At 37.1% G+C, this 13,206-nt stretch overlaps 1 protein-coding gene across 3 annotated transcripts in view; it reads left to right on the forward strand.

Annotated features, from left to right (window-relative positions):
* LOC108233887 (seizure protein 6 homolog) overlaps positions 1 to 13,206 on the forward strand; it is a 115,679-nt gene that overhangs the window by 80,583 nt on the left and 21,890 nt on the right. For all 3 annotated transcript variants that reach the window (XM_017412643.3, XM_017412642.3, XM_017412641.3), the window contains exons 5-8: positions 9,062 to 9,247; positions 10,079 to 10,247; positions 11,734 to 11,900; positions 11,992 to 12,186. In XM_017412643.3, coding sequence (XP_017268132.1) covers positions 9,062 to 9,247; positions 10,079 to 10,247; positions 11,734 to 11,900; positions 11,992 to 12,186 — 717 coding nt within the window. The remainder of the gene's footprint in view (positions 1 to 9,061; positions 9,248 to 10,078; positions 10,248 to 11,733; positions 11,901 to 11,991; positions 12,187 to 13,206) is intronic.

Raw genomic sequence — 13,206 nt, forward strand, 5'->3', positions numbered from 1 at the left:
GGGGGGGGGGGGGTTGCCGTGAAGTGCATGTATGAATGTGCTCTGCAGAGGATGTCCAGACTGTTTTCTGCACATTTTTCAAAATATATCTGTAGTTCATAAATAAGTTAAGATGTCTCCAGCAACATGTCAAACACTGCTTTATGAACTACTAATTTAAAGCTTCAACATCAGGAATGTGGATGTCAACAGTTTTTTTCCCCTTTGGAGGCAGAAGTCAATGTATTTTCATTAGAGGGAAGGCAAAACAGCTATGGTCTAATATTAAAGGTAGTTTAATGAGGACGGTGAACCTTTAAGTCAGAATATTAACAGAATTGTTGGTTTAGGCACTGTTTCTCTGCAACTGCCACATCATGTTTAACTCAATATTTGTAAAAATTAACTCAGTCAGTTTTTTTGGTTGATTAAGTTTGATTAGCCGTGGTGGCAATTTTGAATTGGATTAACCCCTGAGAGAAAATCAGTTAAAAATGTATATCCAATGGTTACGTTCTGAAAGTTTCATTAAAATTTGTCCAGTGGTTCATCAGATATTTTGCAAACAAACAGACAAATTTGACTTCAAATGTTTTGAAAACAGACTTTAATCAGTTAGTGTTCAGAGTCTGTGAGGTGGATTGCATTCAGCTACTACCACACCAAGCTTTAGCTCATAAGCTGTAAAACTGTCTGAGTTATAGCTATTTCTTTGTTAGCTAATGATTATTGTCTGAGAGTTTCAATGAAATTTGTCCACTGGTACATGAGATATTTTGCTAATGCTACAGACAAATAAACACACTAAAACAGACATACTGACAGGCTAAACCATTGTCTGCTTTGTCTTAGGCAGCTGGCGATAATTAAAAGACACAAAGGTTTGTCAAAGCTCAAAAAAGATCAATCTTACTTATTTATCAAGCTATTTCGTTGTAAGAATAGAGTAAATTATTTGTCAGTTTTTATTTATTATGAAATGTAGAGCAAATTCATGTAAACAGGTTTCTTTTATACTTGTCAAGAATCTGGCAAACAAACAATGGTTCAAATTTAGACAGGTTGAGGTAATGAGAAAAAAAAGGCCTTTCTTGAAGAAGAATTTTGCGTTTGTGTTTCTCTGCTTCGTAAGCAGAGTATCACCTTGTCCTCTATAATAGGTTGTGAGTAATGTGACCGGACAAGCATGGAGAAGGAGACAGAAGCATGGAGAGGTTCTCCACAGCTCGAGGTAATTAATATCTGCTACAGCGTTAGCTCCTCCTGTGATGGCAGACTGATGGATGCCTCTATTACATCAGCAGTGTGCCTGACACTTGGAACATGATTAAAGGTGTGTTTTATGTTTAATACTAAAATGGGGGAAAAGGGATGTGTAAGGAAGGGGAACATCATACTTCAGGTTCATTTCTTTTTAATGAAACTATACATGTTGACATGCACAGTGTGATGTATGTTTTCATACACCCAGCTTGTCAAATTATACTGAACGAAAAATATAAACACAACACTTTTGTTTTTGCTCCCATTTTTCATGAGCTGAACTCAAAGATCTTAGACCTTTTTTTGTACGCAATAGACCTTTTTCTCTCAAATAGTGTTCAAAATTTTGTGTAAATCTTCATTAGTAAGAACATCTCCTTAGCTGAGATAATCCATCCACCTCACAGGTGTGGCACTGGTGCAATAATCCTGCTGATTGTACAGCATGATCCTTTAGTTTTTGCACAGTGACTGTTTGTTTGAGGAGTAAATTTTACTCTGTGTTTTTGTCCGCCTGTCTTTTTAAGAGTGCCGCCAGGGAGTGAGAGACATGAGTGTGTGGTTTCCCCGGTGACCATAATGAGCCACTGACAGCATTTTTTTTTTTTTATCTTGGTTCTCTTTACACTTTTTACACAACAACATTTTCTTAGCTCAGATTATTACAAAATTAATTCCCAACTTACTTTTGGGCTTTAAAGAAGAAAAGCTGAATTTAATAAAAAATTTCAGGCAGCAGCTGCATTGGCGCGATTTAAAACTTCTTCAGAAATTTCTTAGTTATTATTAAAAAGCAGTCCCTTTAGATTTTAGACAACACTTTTAAGATTTATATAAAAATGTTGATAACATAAGGTTTAATTTACTCCCAGCTGAACTAATTTGCACCTTCAGTTTCAAGATTTTGTCACAAACGGGTTTATTTATATCATTTCCCAGGAGTTTTGTGATTGACTTTAACTAATAAGCTGCATTGACAAGTGAGTTGGCCAGATAACTCCACTGTCAGTGATTCACCGTTTGCCAACTGTTTTGAGCAGCATTGATTAGATTCTGCCTTTAGTTCAAAGTTATTTCTCTTTAATAGCCTTTATTGAATAAATGACCATTAAAATCAAGGATTTAACCCAACCACATAAATATCAATAGGCCATATCAGGGCAGAACTATCGTGTCTGGCTTTGCACAACTGAATCACTTTCCCAGAGACAACACTATTGATCTTTGTGTAAAAAGCAATGCTTTGATTCACAGCCAGGACATGAGGCTTGGATACAGTGACAGTCACATCCTCCCACATGCTGCTTACCAAGAAACTGCTGCTGTATCTTTTTTTTTTATCAGAATAAAAGCTGACAAGTCATGTCGACTCACTAAAACAGAATTTTGTCTCCTTGAAAACACATTTTCCATCAAATGACAATATAACCAAAACACATAATAGTCTCCAAATCAACTTCTATTAAGTATCTGCACTGTATTCATTGTTTGTTTAGTTTTCTCTCACCCCCATTTCATTATCTCCTGCCCTCACCTTGCCAAATTTCATCCAATTCCAGCTTTTTACCTGATGGGATTCATTCTGGCTACACACACACACACAGAAAGAGCCAGTCACACAAGCGTGCAGCAGTTAGTAGACCTGAAGTGAAAAGCATTTTATTTGTTTGTCCAAATTCATTTGGTAACTCGCTATTACCAGCTTTCTCATCTCAACTATACTGTCCCACACATCAGCATTTGTCCATTACTGGCTGAATAGCAGCATTTTCAATTTTTAAGTACTTAAGCAAATGAAGCATGCATGCAAAAATAATAAAAATGCATTTAGAGATGGTTTGTAATGTTAATATTATATGGGTCGAAAACACACATTTGTGATTTTATATTTGTTGATAGCATTGCATCTAATTTTGGGCACAGGTAATCCCATTGTTCACACACAAAAATGCCACATAATGAATGGACAAAAATATATTTATTCAACAAGTTGATGAAACAATTAAACTGCTGTAACTTAATTTATCTGTTTGGTTAACAAATCTTTTAGGCTGATTTTTTTTTTTTTTTCTTACTCAGACTAAGTCAGATTTATTTTAATGAAGTTGGTGAAACTAATTATCTTTTATAAATGGTTTCCTTTTAATTAGTATAATTAGATTTCTTTGAATTATGGTAACTATTTTAAACATAAAAGACTACTTCAGGCCTTTTTGATGTGGGATCCTGTAGAAAAGTTATGAACATCTTACCTGTTGTGGATAGCTTTTTGATCTGCGTCAGTTTGGACAAATAAAATTTAATTTGATTGCATTGATGAGCTAACCAAAGTGAATTGCTGCTGTTCAAAAAGTTAAAACAGCTCCAATGTTACACATTTCTTTACCACCTCGTGTAAACACTTTTTAAAAATCTTTACAATGCCATCAGTATTGCATCACACAGTTATCTAAGTAGAAATATTGTGATATTTCTACAGGTAGTGCAATGCTCTGCTCAGAAAGGAATTCAGACAGCTGCTTCTACTTGTGCTTGGGACTCTATGTAAATAATCATTTAATTCAAAGTTTTTTAAAGTGTTTGCTATAAAAATCTTTGAGATTTGAGTTGTTTTTTGAGGCAACAGACATCCACTTTGGTCTTGACCCCAATCGGACAAGCCATTAGCTCATTAATTCTGTCAGATTAAAACTATATTTCTCCAAATGGAGATCAGGCCTAGTGCCAACTGTACAAGCCTGTGGGGGCAGTGCTATGACCTGAGATTGCTGCAGTTGGTCAGGTCTTGGTTCAGCAACAGTATGTGCTCAAAGAACAAGGTCAGCTGACTACCTGAATATTCTGAATGACCAGGTTATTCCATCAGTGGATTTTTTTCTTCCCTGATGGCACAGGCATATTCCAAGATGACAATGCCAGGATTCATCCGGCTCAAATTGTAAAAGAGTGGTTCAGGGAGCATGAGACATCATTTTCACACTTGGATTGGCCACCACAGAGTCCAGACCTTAACTCCATTGAGAATCTTTGGAATGTGCTGGAGAAGGCTTTGTGCAGCAGACTCGACCATCATCAGTGTAAGATCTTGGTGAAAAATTAATGCAACACTGGATGGAAATAAATTGCAGAAGCTTATTGAAACAATGCCACAGTGAATGTGTGCCGTAATCAAAGCTAAAGGTGGTCCAACAAAATATTAGAGTGTGTAACTTTTTTTTTTTGGTGGCAACTATTTTTTGGCTAGGCAGTATATGTATACATATATACACATGCAAAATTATTTATATATAACACAATCAAATACTGAAAGGAGACATTCCTTATGAAGGCTTGTGAAGGACTAGGAAGGGGCTAAAATATATATATAAAAAAGAATAGTGTAAATTGACATGCTTTGCGATCATTTGTTCTGACAAATCATAATAAAAAACATTTTCCATGATTAAAATTGTGTTTTATTTAAATTCCAGACAATTTAAGCTATATTTTTTTTCTTGGCATTTTTTTTCAAAACATTGTTGCATGTTTTTAGCTTTCATCGTCATTCTATGTTGTACAGGAAAAGGAATGGTTGTTATTTCACTGCGGTTAAAACACATTTTACAGTAAAATCTCTCTAAAATCTCAAATTTGTTCTAAAATTTCATCTTCTACTTGTTGAGCTGCAGAGTTTGTACCTCATTGTTATCTGTGTGTCTATTTCCTCTCTTCAACTCGTCGACAAGAAAGCAACAAAAGACATACGGTCCACATCTGTTTCCTGGGGCTCTACAGTACCAGCTAATCTTCCTGCCTGTCTGCACTGTGGATCTATTATTTCTAATGGCAAAACAATCAGGCTTTATGGCCCAGCTCCACATCCACTGGAATGGAAGCAGCACGTAATTTAATACTTTAGGAATTGGCTCCGCAATTTTTGCCTCCAGCTCCCCCATTGTATGCTCAATAGGGATTTAAATGCTGCTATGATAATGGCAATAACTAGGTTCATTGGAGCTAGTGATAAACTATGAATGAAATGGATGACCCAAGGGCAGTGTGCTTCGTCCCTGTGGCTCGCTGATTTACGGCAAAGCAAGAGCTTGTTTCATAACGATGGAAACCAGTGGTTTGTGCAAATAAAGCACGCGAATCAGTAGTTTCAAAAAACGTTATGGTCATTATGCATTTGGGGTTGTTTTCCCTGATGTTCGAGTCTAAAAACTGATAGAAATGATGTTACTCAATAGACAATTTAGACTCAGAGTAACAGAAAATATTGATAAACTGTTTTTCATCTACAAAAGACTGAAATGAAAGCACTTCAAAGCAAACCTACTGCAAGAATTCAGTTTATCTTTGTGCTGTTAACCTTCAGTTGCCCAGCATTCTTTGCATGTAATCCCAGAGTGTCAAATACTGGCTTTGTGGAAAAGCTTGTTACATTTCTTTTTTTTTCACATGGTATCATATCTCTGAGACACCAGCCGCGATCATTTTGAAACTGAGAAAAATAACCCAATATTAATCTAGAAAATTTATGTGTGAACAAACGAAAATGTTCTTGACAGAACTTCTTATCTTGTCACCGTTTTACAAACACAAGGCTTTCTTTATCTAAATTTCTGTTTCTTTTATAGGTGATATTCATTTTCAGACTTGTTCGGTGTTTCGTAAAGTTTTGGCATCGTCTGGTAGATATAGAAGTTGAAAAGGAGAATCTAAGCAGACCTGCTTTGGAGCCTTGAGTTTTATCTGTGAAAAGCTTTGCATTTTGTGAAACTGTCATAAAATGACTCTTTTCCACTTTTAACATTGTGAAGTTAAAAGTGTCCCTTGTGTAGAGTTAGATTATTTAAAATGTTAATTACGTAGTCCAAATAAATAGAATGTAAAGAATAATCACTTAAATGGTGATGTCTTATACAAAACAATTCACCATATAAAATATTGTTTTACAAAATTATTATTATTGTGACACTAATATATTTCATGAAATCATCAAATCATTAAAGGACAAATAATTATTTTGACCGATTGGAGGAAAAGTTGTCATTTTATTGTAGCTGAATGGACCCAAACCCAGGCAAGCTGGAGGCAGGTTCTCTATCAAGACTTTGGATTTCAGTGTTTAAAACAAAGCAGAATAACTGGCCATGACATAAACTGGAGTGAACAGAAATTACCAAGATGATCTGACAATGAAGTGTTGAAAAAAAAAAAAAACAATCTTAAAATCTGTGAGGGGTGATAAGTAAGTAGCAACAGGTGAGCTGATTAGAAACTCAGAGCAGGTGGTAGATTAGGAGCTGGAAGAAGAACAAATGAGGACACCAGGAGGGTACAGCCTGAACTACAGAACTACACATCAGCTACACAACCAAAACCGCTTGACTAAGAATGAAACCAAGAAAACACAAAACATGGCAAACCATGACAGAAATATTGAGTTTGTCTCCTCTGAATCAAAATCATTAGGTTACGTTGTATCATCCAGCCTGAAATCCAACAGGAGTGTCATCAAAGTGCCACACTGGTGGGTTCTCAGTTTATCAGAAGTCAGTCAGCAGACATATTAGAGCAATACAACCATTAAAAAGTAAACTCAAATATTACACAGAAAAAAAAACTATAAAATCTTGATCCTTGCTAACACAAACATCAAGCAAGTGAAAAAACCTAACCTTCAGTAAATGGCAGTCTCCGGCCACCACAGATAAGAGTCGTTAAAATTCATTAGCAAATTTAACGACAGGCCACAAGAAATATTTACTCAATGTGCTTTGTTGTTTTAAGTTTGAACTAAACCAGGTCAAATTTATTCTTCAGTGATCAAAAACGGACAAAACATTAATAGAAACAAGCAACCTAGCAAGGATTAACCTTTAGTTAAATCATTAACTTAGTTTGCATAGTCTTCAGTGTACAATTTCCTCTTGATTCTGCAAAGGCAAAATTTCTGCCCCCCTCTGTAGAACCTTGTGTTTTCAGGATCTGTGCTTTTAGCATTAAAACTGTTGATTCCTCGGTGAAACAATTTTCCTAGAAGATGGTACTCGCTAACCCAAGTCAGGTTAATGGTACTGGTCAATGTATATTCAACGTTACTGGCTCCAGTGGCCTTCAGGTCAAATTGACCTGAAATTACAAGGGCTTCTCTACCTCTTCTCTACCTCTCTTCATCTCTCTCTGTCTCTCTTTTGAGGGCTTCAGGAGGGTTTAAAGGGTGTCTGTTTTATGGAGCTTCACAATCACTGTGTTTTTGGAGCACAAGCCTTAGTCAGTCCAATTATGTTACTATTTCTGTTGTTCCCGCATTTCAAGAAGTTTAAAAGTTTTACTCTGGTCGTTAAAGTGCCTACACTAATGAGGTAGAACCGTGTGGTTATTAGACAGGAGGAGAAGGTTGTTTAATAGCTTCCATTAAAGACTTGCTTAGCTTACTTCATTATCTATGCTAACTCCCTCTCATTCTACACCATTTATTTAAAAACAGCGACAGGACAACAATGCAAAGCAACTCCAGGAACATTGATCTTACCCTACAGCAATCGTGACTCTTTGACAGCCACTGCACAGGCTATTCTTCCTCCACTATCATGCTACAGACCCACTGTGATATCGAGTTTATCAGCAATACTTCCATTTGTCAGCCTTCTTGCAGTAGCATGAATCACAAAGCCCCGGTAATTACCATATTGCTCCAAACGTGTCTTTGTAAATTTGCATATTTTATGTATTAGTAAACAATAATTACCATATGGAGACTAGAAAAACAGTTTGAGGTTGGTTGTAAACCAGCCCTAATTGTGTGCATGTTTTTTGAGAGAGCCAGATAGCTGAAACATTGTGTTTTATTTGTATGCAGAAATAATGGAAAAGCAATTTTCCATCCCCCCTATTATATCCAAATATTTGCTGGTTTTAAACAGTGATTCCAAGGAGAGAAAACATGGTCAACAAAATAAACAGTAAAAGTTAGGACACACTGGATTGTGCTCAGCAGCCAGTTAAAGCTGCAGATAATCTTGGCAAGAATTGGACTTTTTTTTCATGACTAATAAATCATCGATCCCTGGCAAATTATACATCTAAAACATCAATTCAAAAATTACCTATCCGCTAACTTTATAAAGTGTTTGATCATCAGAACATGCAGTTAATCTACAGATTTGAGCTGTAATAGGTTGTACTGCATCTTATCAAGCTATTGAACGTTGTGTACGTGCACTGCATTATTCAGCATAAATGCTCTGTCTGTTTTCTTTCTTTAGATACATATAAGGGATCCTAACAGGACAAACAAAAGCAAAAATTGGGACAATATTATTACCAAATTGATTTTTCTTTATCTTTGAGTATTTTTGGGGGTTTGCACACTTGCGTGACTGACAAGACAAATTCTGAAAACAAAAAATTGGGGACAAAAATCATTTGACTCTGAGATTGCAGGAAAATTATAACTAGTTCAAATTATGTTTTTTTTTGTTTTTGCTTTTCTTTTTTAGATTTGTGTCTATTTAATGTCAAGAATAAGTTGAGTTCATATCTTTGCAGTATTTTGTGTTTCTTTCCTGGCAGTTACATTTTTCTATAATAATTATAATTAATAAAATATAAATAAATATAATTAATCTTGCATCGATTTGTCAATTTTTGTTGTAATTTTTAAGTTGACTCCTTTGCCTCCATCTTTTGTCTCTTTTATAATTGTTGGCTGCCTTTTTCTTTCTCAATTATGATTTCTCTGTTGTCATTTTGTGCTGATTTATTAAAACTGCTCGACCAATTCAAAGCTGTACTCCCCCCTTCTCTGAATTTCTGAATTTCTTCTCCCCAGCCTTTGTGCTGAGCTGTGCGTTCCCCAAAGAGCCGGCTGGTGGAGAAGTTTCAGTAACGCACCTCCATGCTGGAGGAGAAGCCTTCTTCAGATGTTTCACTGGATACAAGCTGCAAGGTCCTAAAATGCTCATGTGTCGCAACGCAACCACACCTTACTGGAGCGGGAAAGAGCCCAGATGCGTCGGTAAGGCAACTAAAATCTTTTGGCCAGACCCATTCACTCTTTCTAATCTCACAAAAAATTTAAAATAAAATAAAATGTAAATATATAAACAATCTCACTTAACTAGAGGTTACTCCTTGAATGTGGGAAAGATTTGTGTGATTTACTTTTTTATAAGACTTGATCTTCAGGATGTGAAGAATTATTTAGCGAACATGTCTTAATTTGCTCCTAGTTTTACAAAATATTTTTCTAATAATGTGGGGAATATTTGGAACATGTTAAACAATTAAAATCTTGAGCAAAATAAATCATTTAGGAATCTAAGAAAATAAGTGGAGTGAATCATTTTCTCACCAGGTTTCCTCGAGAAAACAGGTAATTTTGATTAACGAATGCTTTCTCTTGCTGGTCTCCCACCGAGTTGATTTGAGAGGCCAACTGTGCGCAGAGAGCTATTCTTTGGAGATGAGGCAAAACAAAGCCATTGGACGTGGCTGCCTTCATTATAACACATGTCTGTCTGTCTCCTGCTGTTGAAGGCTCATCTGACTGTTCCGGCCTTTCACTCTGCCTGCCTGCCTGCAGCTGCTCTCAAATGATAGTGTTACTGCTGCCATTTTGCCATGCTTTTCTCTAAGTATCAGACACTCTGAGACCCAGGAGAGTCGTCTAGTGTTGTCCAGCTACAGTCCACTGGAGATCGATGCAATCTGTGCACAGACAGGAACTTTTTTTCTAAACACCCCCTCCCACAGTTTCATTATGTTTTATTTTATTTTTTTTTTCATCTAGGTTTACCCTCTAACTCTTTACACTCTTTTTCTTTCCTTGCTGTTTCTTCTCATTTAGCGTCCTGTGGAGGGATGATAAAAAATGCCACCACTGGTCGTATTGTTTCTCCTGGTTTCCCCGGCAACTACAGCAACAATCTGACCTGCCACTGGGTGCTGGAAGCCCCTAAAGGCCACCGGCTTCACGTTCACTTTGAGAAGGTTGCTTTGGCAGAAGATGATGACAGGTAGTCAATGCGTGACATAGATGTAACGATTCACCCATCAGCCACATCATTATGACCACCAAATGTTGCTGAGTTTTTACTTTTGCCACTTAAACAGCTTAGGTTCTTGAAGGCATGGACTCCAATACAGCTCCGATGGTGTGCTGTGGTTTCGGCACCTGGTGGTCACCAGGAAATCGATCTGTTAAAGCTGAACAACTAATATATCACTTGTTCTCTATAGCTCTTCAAATTACCTCAATTTAGAGAAATGGAGTTTAGGTTTGACCCAAATAACTAGCTAACAGCTAGTCTGAGCGGGGCTAATACCAACAACAACAAAAAATAAAAACTAAAAAAGGGGCATTACTTTTTTTTTAACAGAAGTTGCATTAAGTGGATGGTACAGCTAAAATAGCCACACGAACAGCAACTCCAAAGGTTTCCAGCACATTATCAAAAATGTCACACTGCCCTTGCCAGCTTGCATTTCTCAGTCATCAGACCAGACTTTCTTCTATTTCTCTGTGATCCAGTTTGAAAATATGTGTCCTTACCTCAGATTATTTTGGTAGAGAACACAGGTCAGATACCCTAACCACTTTGGTCTACTCAGCCCCTACACAAAACAAACCATGGTTTCTGACAACTCACTATCTGAGCTGGTGTTAACTTTTTCAGCAATCTGAGCCCTTCTGTTTGATCAGACAACACTTGCCAGCTTTTGTTCTCCAAGTGTGTCAATGGGCCTTGGCCACCCATGACCCTGTTACCCATTAATCAGTTTTCCTTTCTGAAACGCTCTTGGAAGGGTCCTAACCCCTGCAGACTGAGGGAACATCCCACATGGAGGAGCAGTTGTGGAGACGCTATGACCCGGATATATAGCGTCATAATTTGGCTCTTGTCAAAGTCACTTAATTCCACCAGCCTGCCCCCCTTTTTTTGCTTCTAACACATCAACTTCAAGGACAGAAAGCTCACTTCCTGTCAACTGCAAGGTGTCATTGCAATCCTTTAAACTCAGAGTCCAGTGTTTTTCACTTTTGCTGTGATTGGTTATGGCTCATTGGTACACTGAGAGGAAAACTGAATGTACAGTTAAAGAACATTGAAATATGTGAATCTCCAGCTCATCTCTGATGGTTTCATGGTTTGAACTCATTGTCTGAATAACAGTATCCACGTGGATTGAGCATTAACTCTCAAGGGCATCTGATAACCAAAATCTTTTAAATACAGTGAAAGTTAAAAAAAATGTCATTGCAATATTTCAAGATGAACTGAGGAGGCTGAGGTAGCATCAAACAGGTGATTCTATTATTATTGTCATGCATGGTTGTGCACCTTATTGGAGTGATTTCAAACCATGACACAAAGTTATTACAGCTACAACTGGAAGACAGAACTGTTCTCAGGCAGCTTGTTAAGTTTTTTATTCCTCCATTATTGTTCAAGCCACATTTATATTTATGCTTTGTATGTTATTTCACTTCTTTTTTTTCAGGTTGTTGATAAAAAATGGCAACAACATAGACTCTCCTCCTGTGTACGACTCCTACGAGGTTGAATACTTGCCAAATGAAGGAGTGCTCAGCACTGGACGGTACCTGTTTGTAGAATTCACCACAGATGGGACAATGACTTCCACCGGTGCAGCCATCAGATACGAAGGCAGGCAGAAAATGCACATTGTAAAACTGGCTGATAGTATGCTGTCTATATCTTTGGCCTACCGTTATTTTTTTTTTTTTTTTGTCCACAGCCTTTGCAAAAGGGATGTGCTATGAACCCTTTGTGAAGTATGGCAACTTCAGCAGCAGCGACTCCACCTACAGTGTGGGAGCAGTGGTTGAATTCTCATGTGACCCTGGTTACACTCTGGAGCAAGGCTCTGTAGTGATTGAGTGTGTGGATTCACAAAACCCACAGTGGAATGAGACAGAGCCAGCCTGTAGAGGTAAGTCAACAGATTTCATCTGCTTAAGTAAACCTGTGGGGCATTAAGTCTTAAAAAAACAAGCTTCCAGTAAAGAATTCATTCAAATATGACTGACCTAAGAACCCAAGGCTTTCATTGTGTCTGCTTGATCATTTCAGGAGGTAGTAAAGTCTTTTGTTCAAATATTAAATACCACCAGCAGTTAACCATATCTTCATAAGCTGCTTTCCTCTGATCCGTGATAAATTTCCCCCTAAAATTATAGCAATGATTTACTTTGATATATGTGCTTGCAGGGCAGATTTTAGAAGCACTTAAGATGAAAGGCGCACAATAGCTGCCCTCAGTCAAACACGGCACAGTGCACAGGCTATGCACAATATTTAATAACAGCCTGCTAAAGCTTTTCCTCTCTATCACACTCTTGCCACATACACATGCACCCAAACGCAACATGCTGACCTCACTCAGCTTCTTTAGTGCCTGCGTGGTCGTTCCATCACAGAGTGGAATTGAAAAGCTTGCTTGTAATGCTAGATATGGGAAAATTAAATGTTTGCTCTTTGAGGTCATGGTCACCAAGTAACTCATTGTTAGTTTTGCAAAGATCCTACCAAAGAGCTTGCTTATTCTATTACATCAGTTCTTTAAACTTAAGCTACATCCACAATCCAAAGTGTTGTGGACACACAAGAGACACAGGGACTGATAGCTTGCATCCAGGCTGCAGGGTCCTGGTGATCACCATTGGAAAATTTGAGATCTACTACAGACAAAATTCTTGTCAGATATACAGGTGCTGGTCATAAAATTAGAATATCATGAAAAAGTAGATTGATTTCAGTAATTCCATTTAAAAAGTGAAACTTGTATATTATATTCATTCATTACATACAAACTCATATATTTCAAATGTTTATTTCGTTTAATTTTGATGATTACAAATGACAACAAATGAAAATCTCAAATTCATCATATCAGAAAATTAGAATATTACTGAAGACCAATAAAAACAAAGGATTTATAGAAATGTTGGCC

Source organism: Kryptolebias marmoratus, linkage group LG13, assembly GCF_001649575.2.
Source record: "Kryptolebias marmoratus isolate JLee-2015 linkage group LG13, ASM164957v2, whole genome shotgun sequence".
Lineage (NCBI taxonomy): Eukaryota > Metazoa > Chordata > Actinopteri > Cyprinodontiformes > Rivulidae > Kryptolebias > Kryptolebias marmoratus.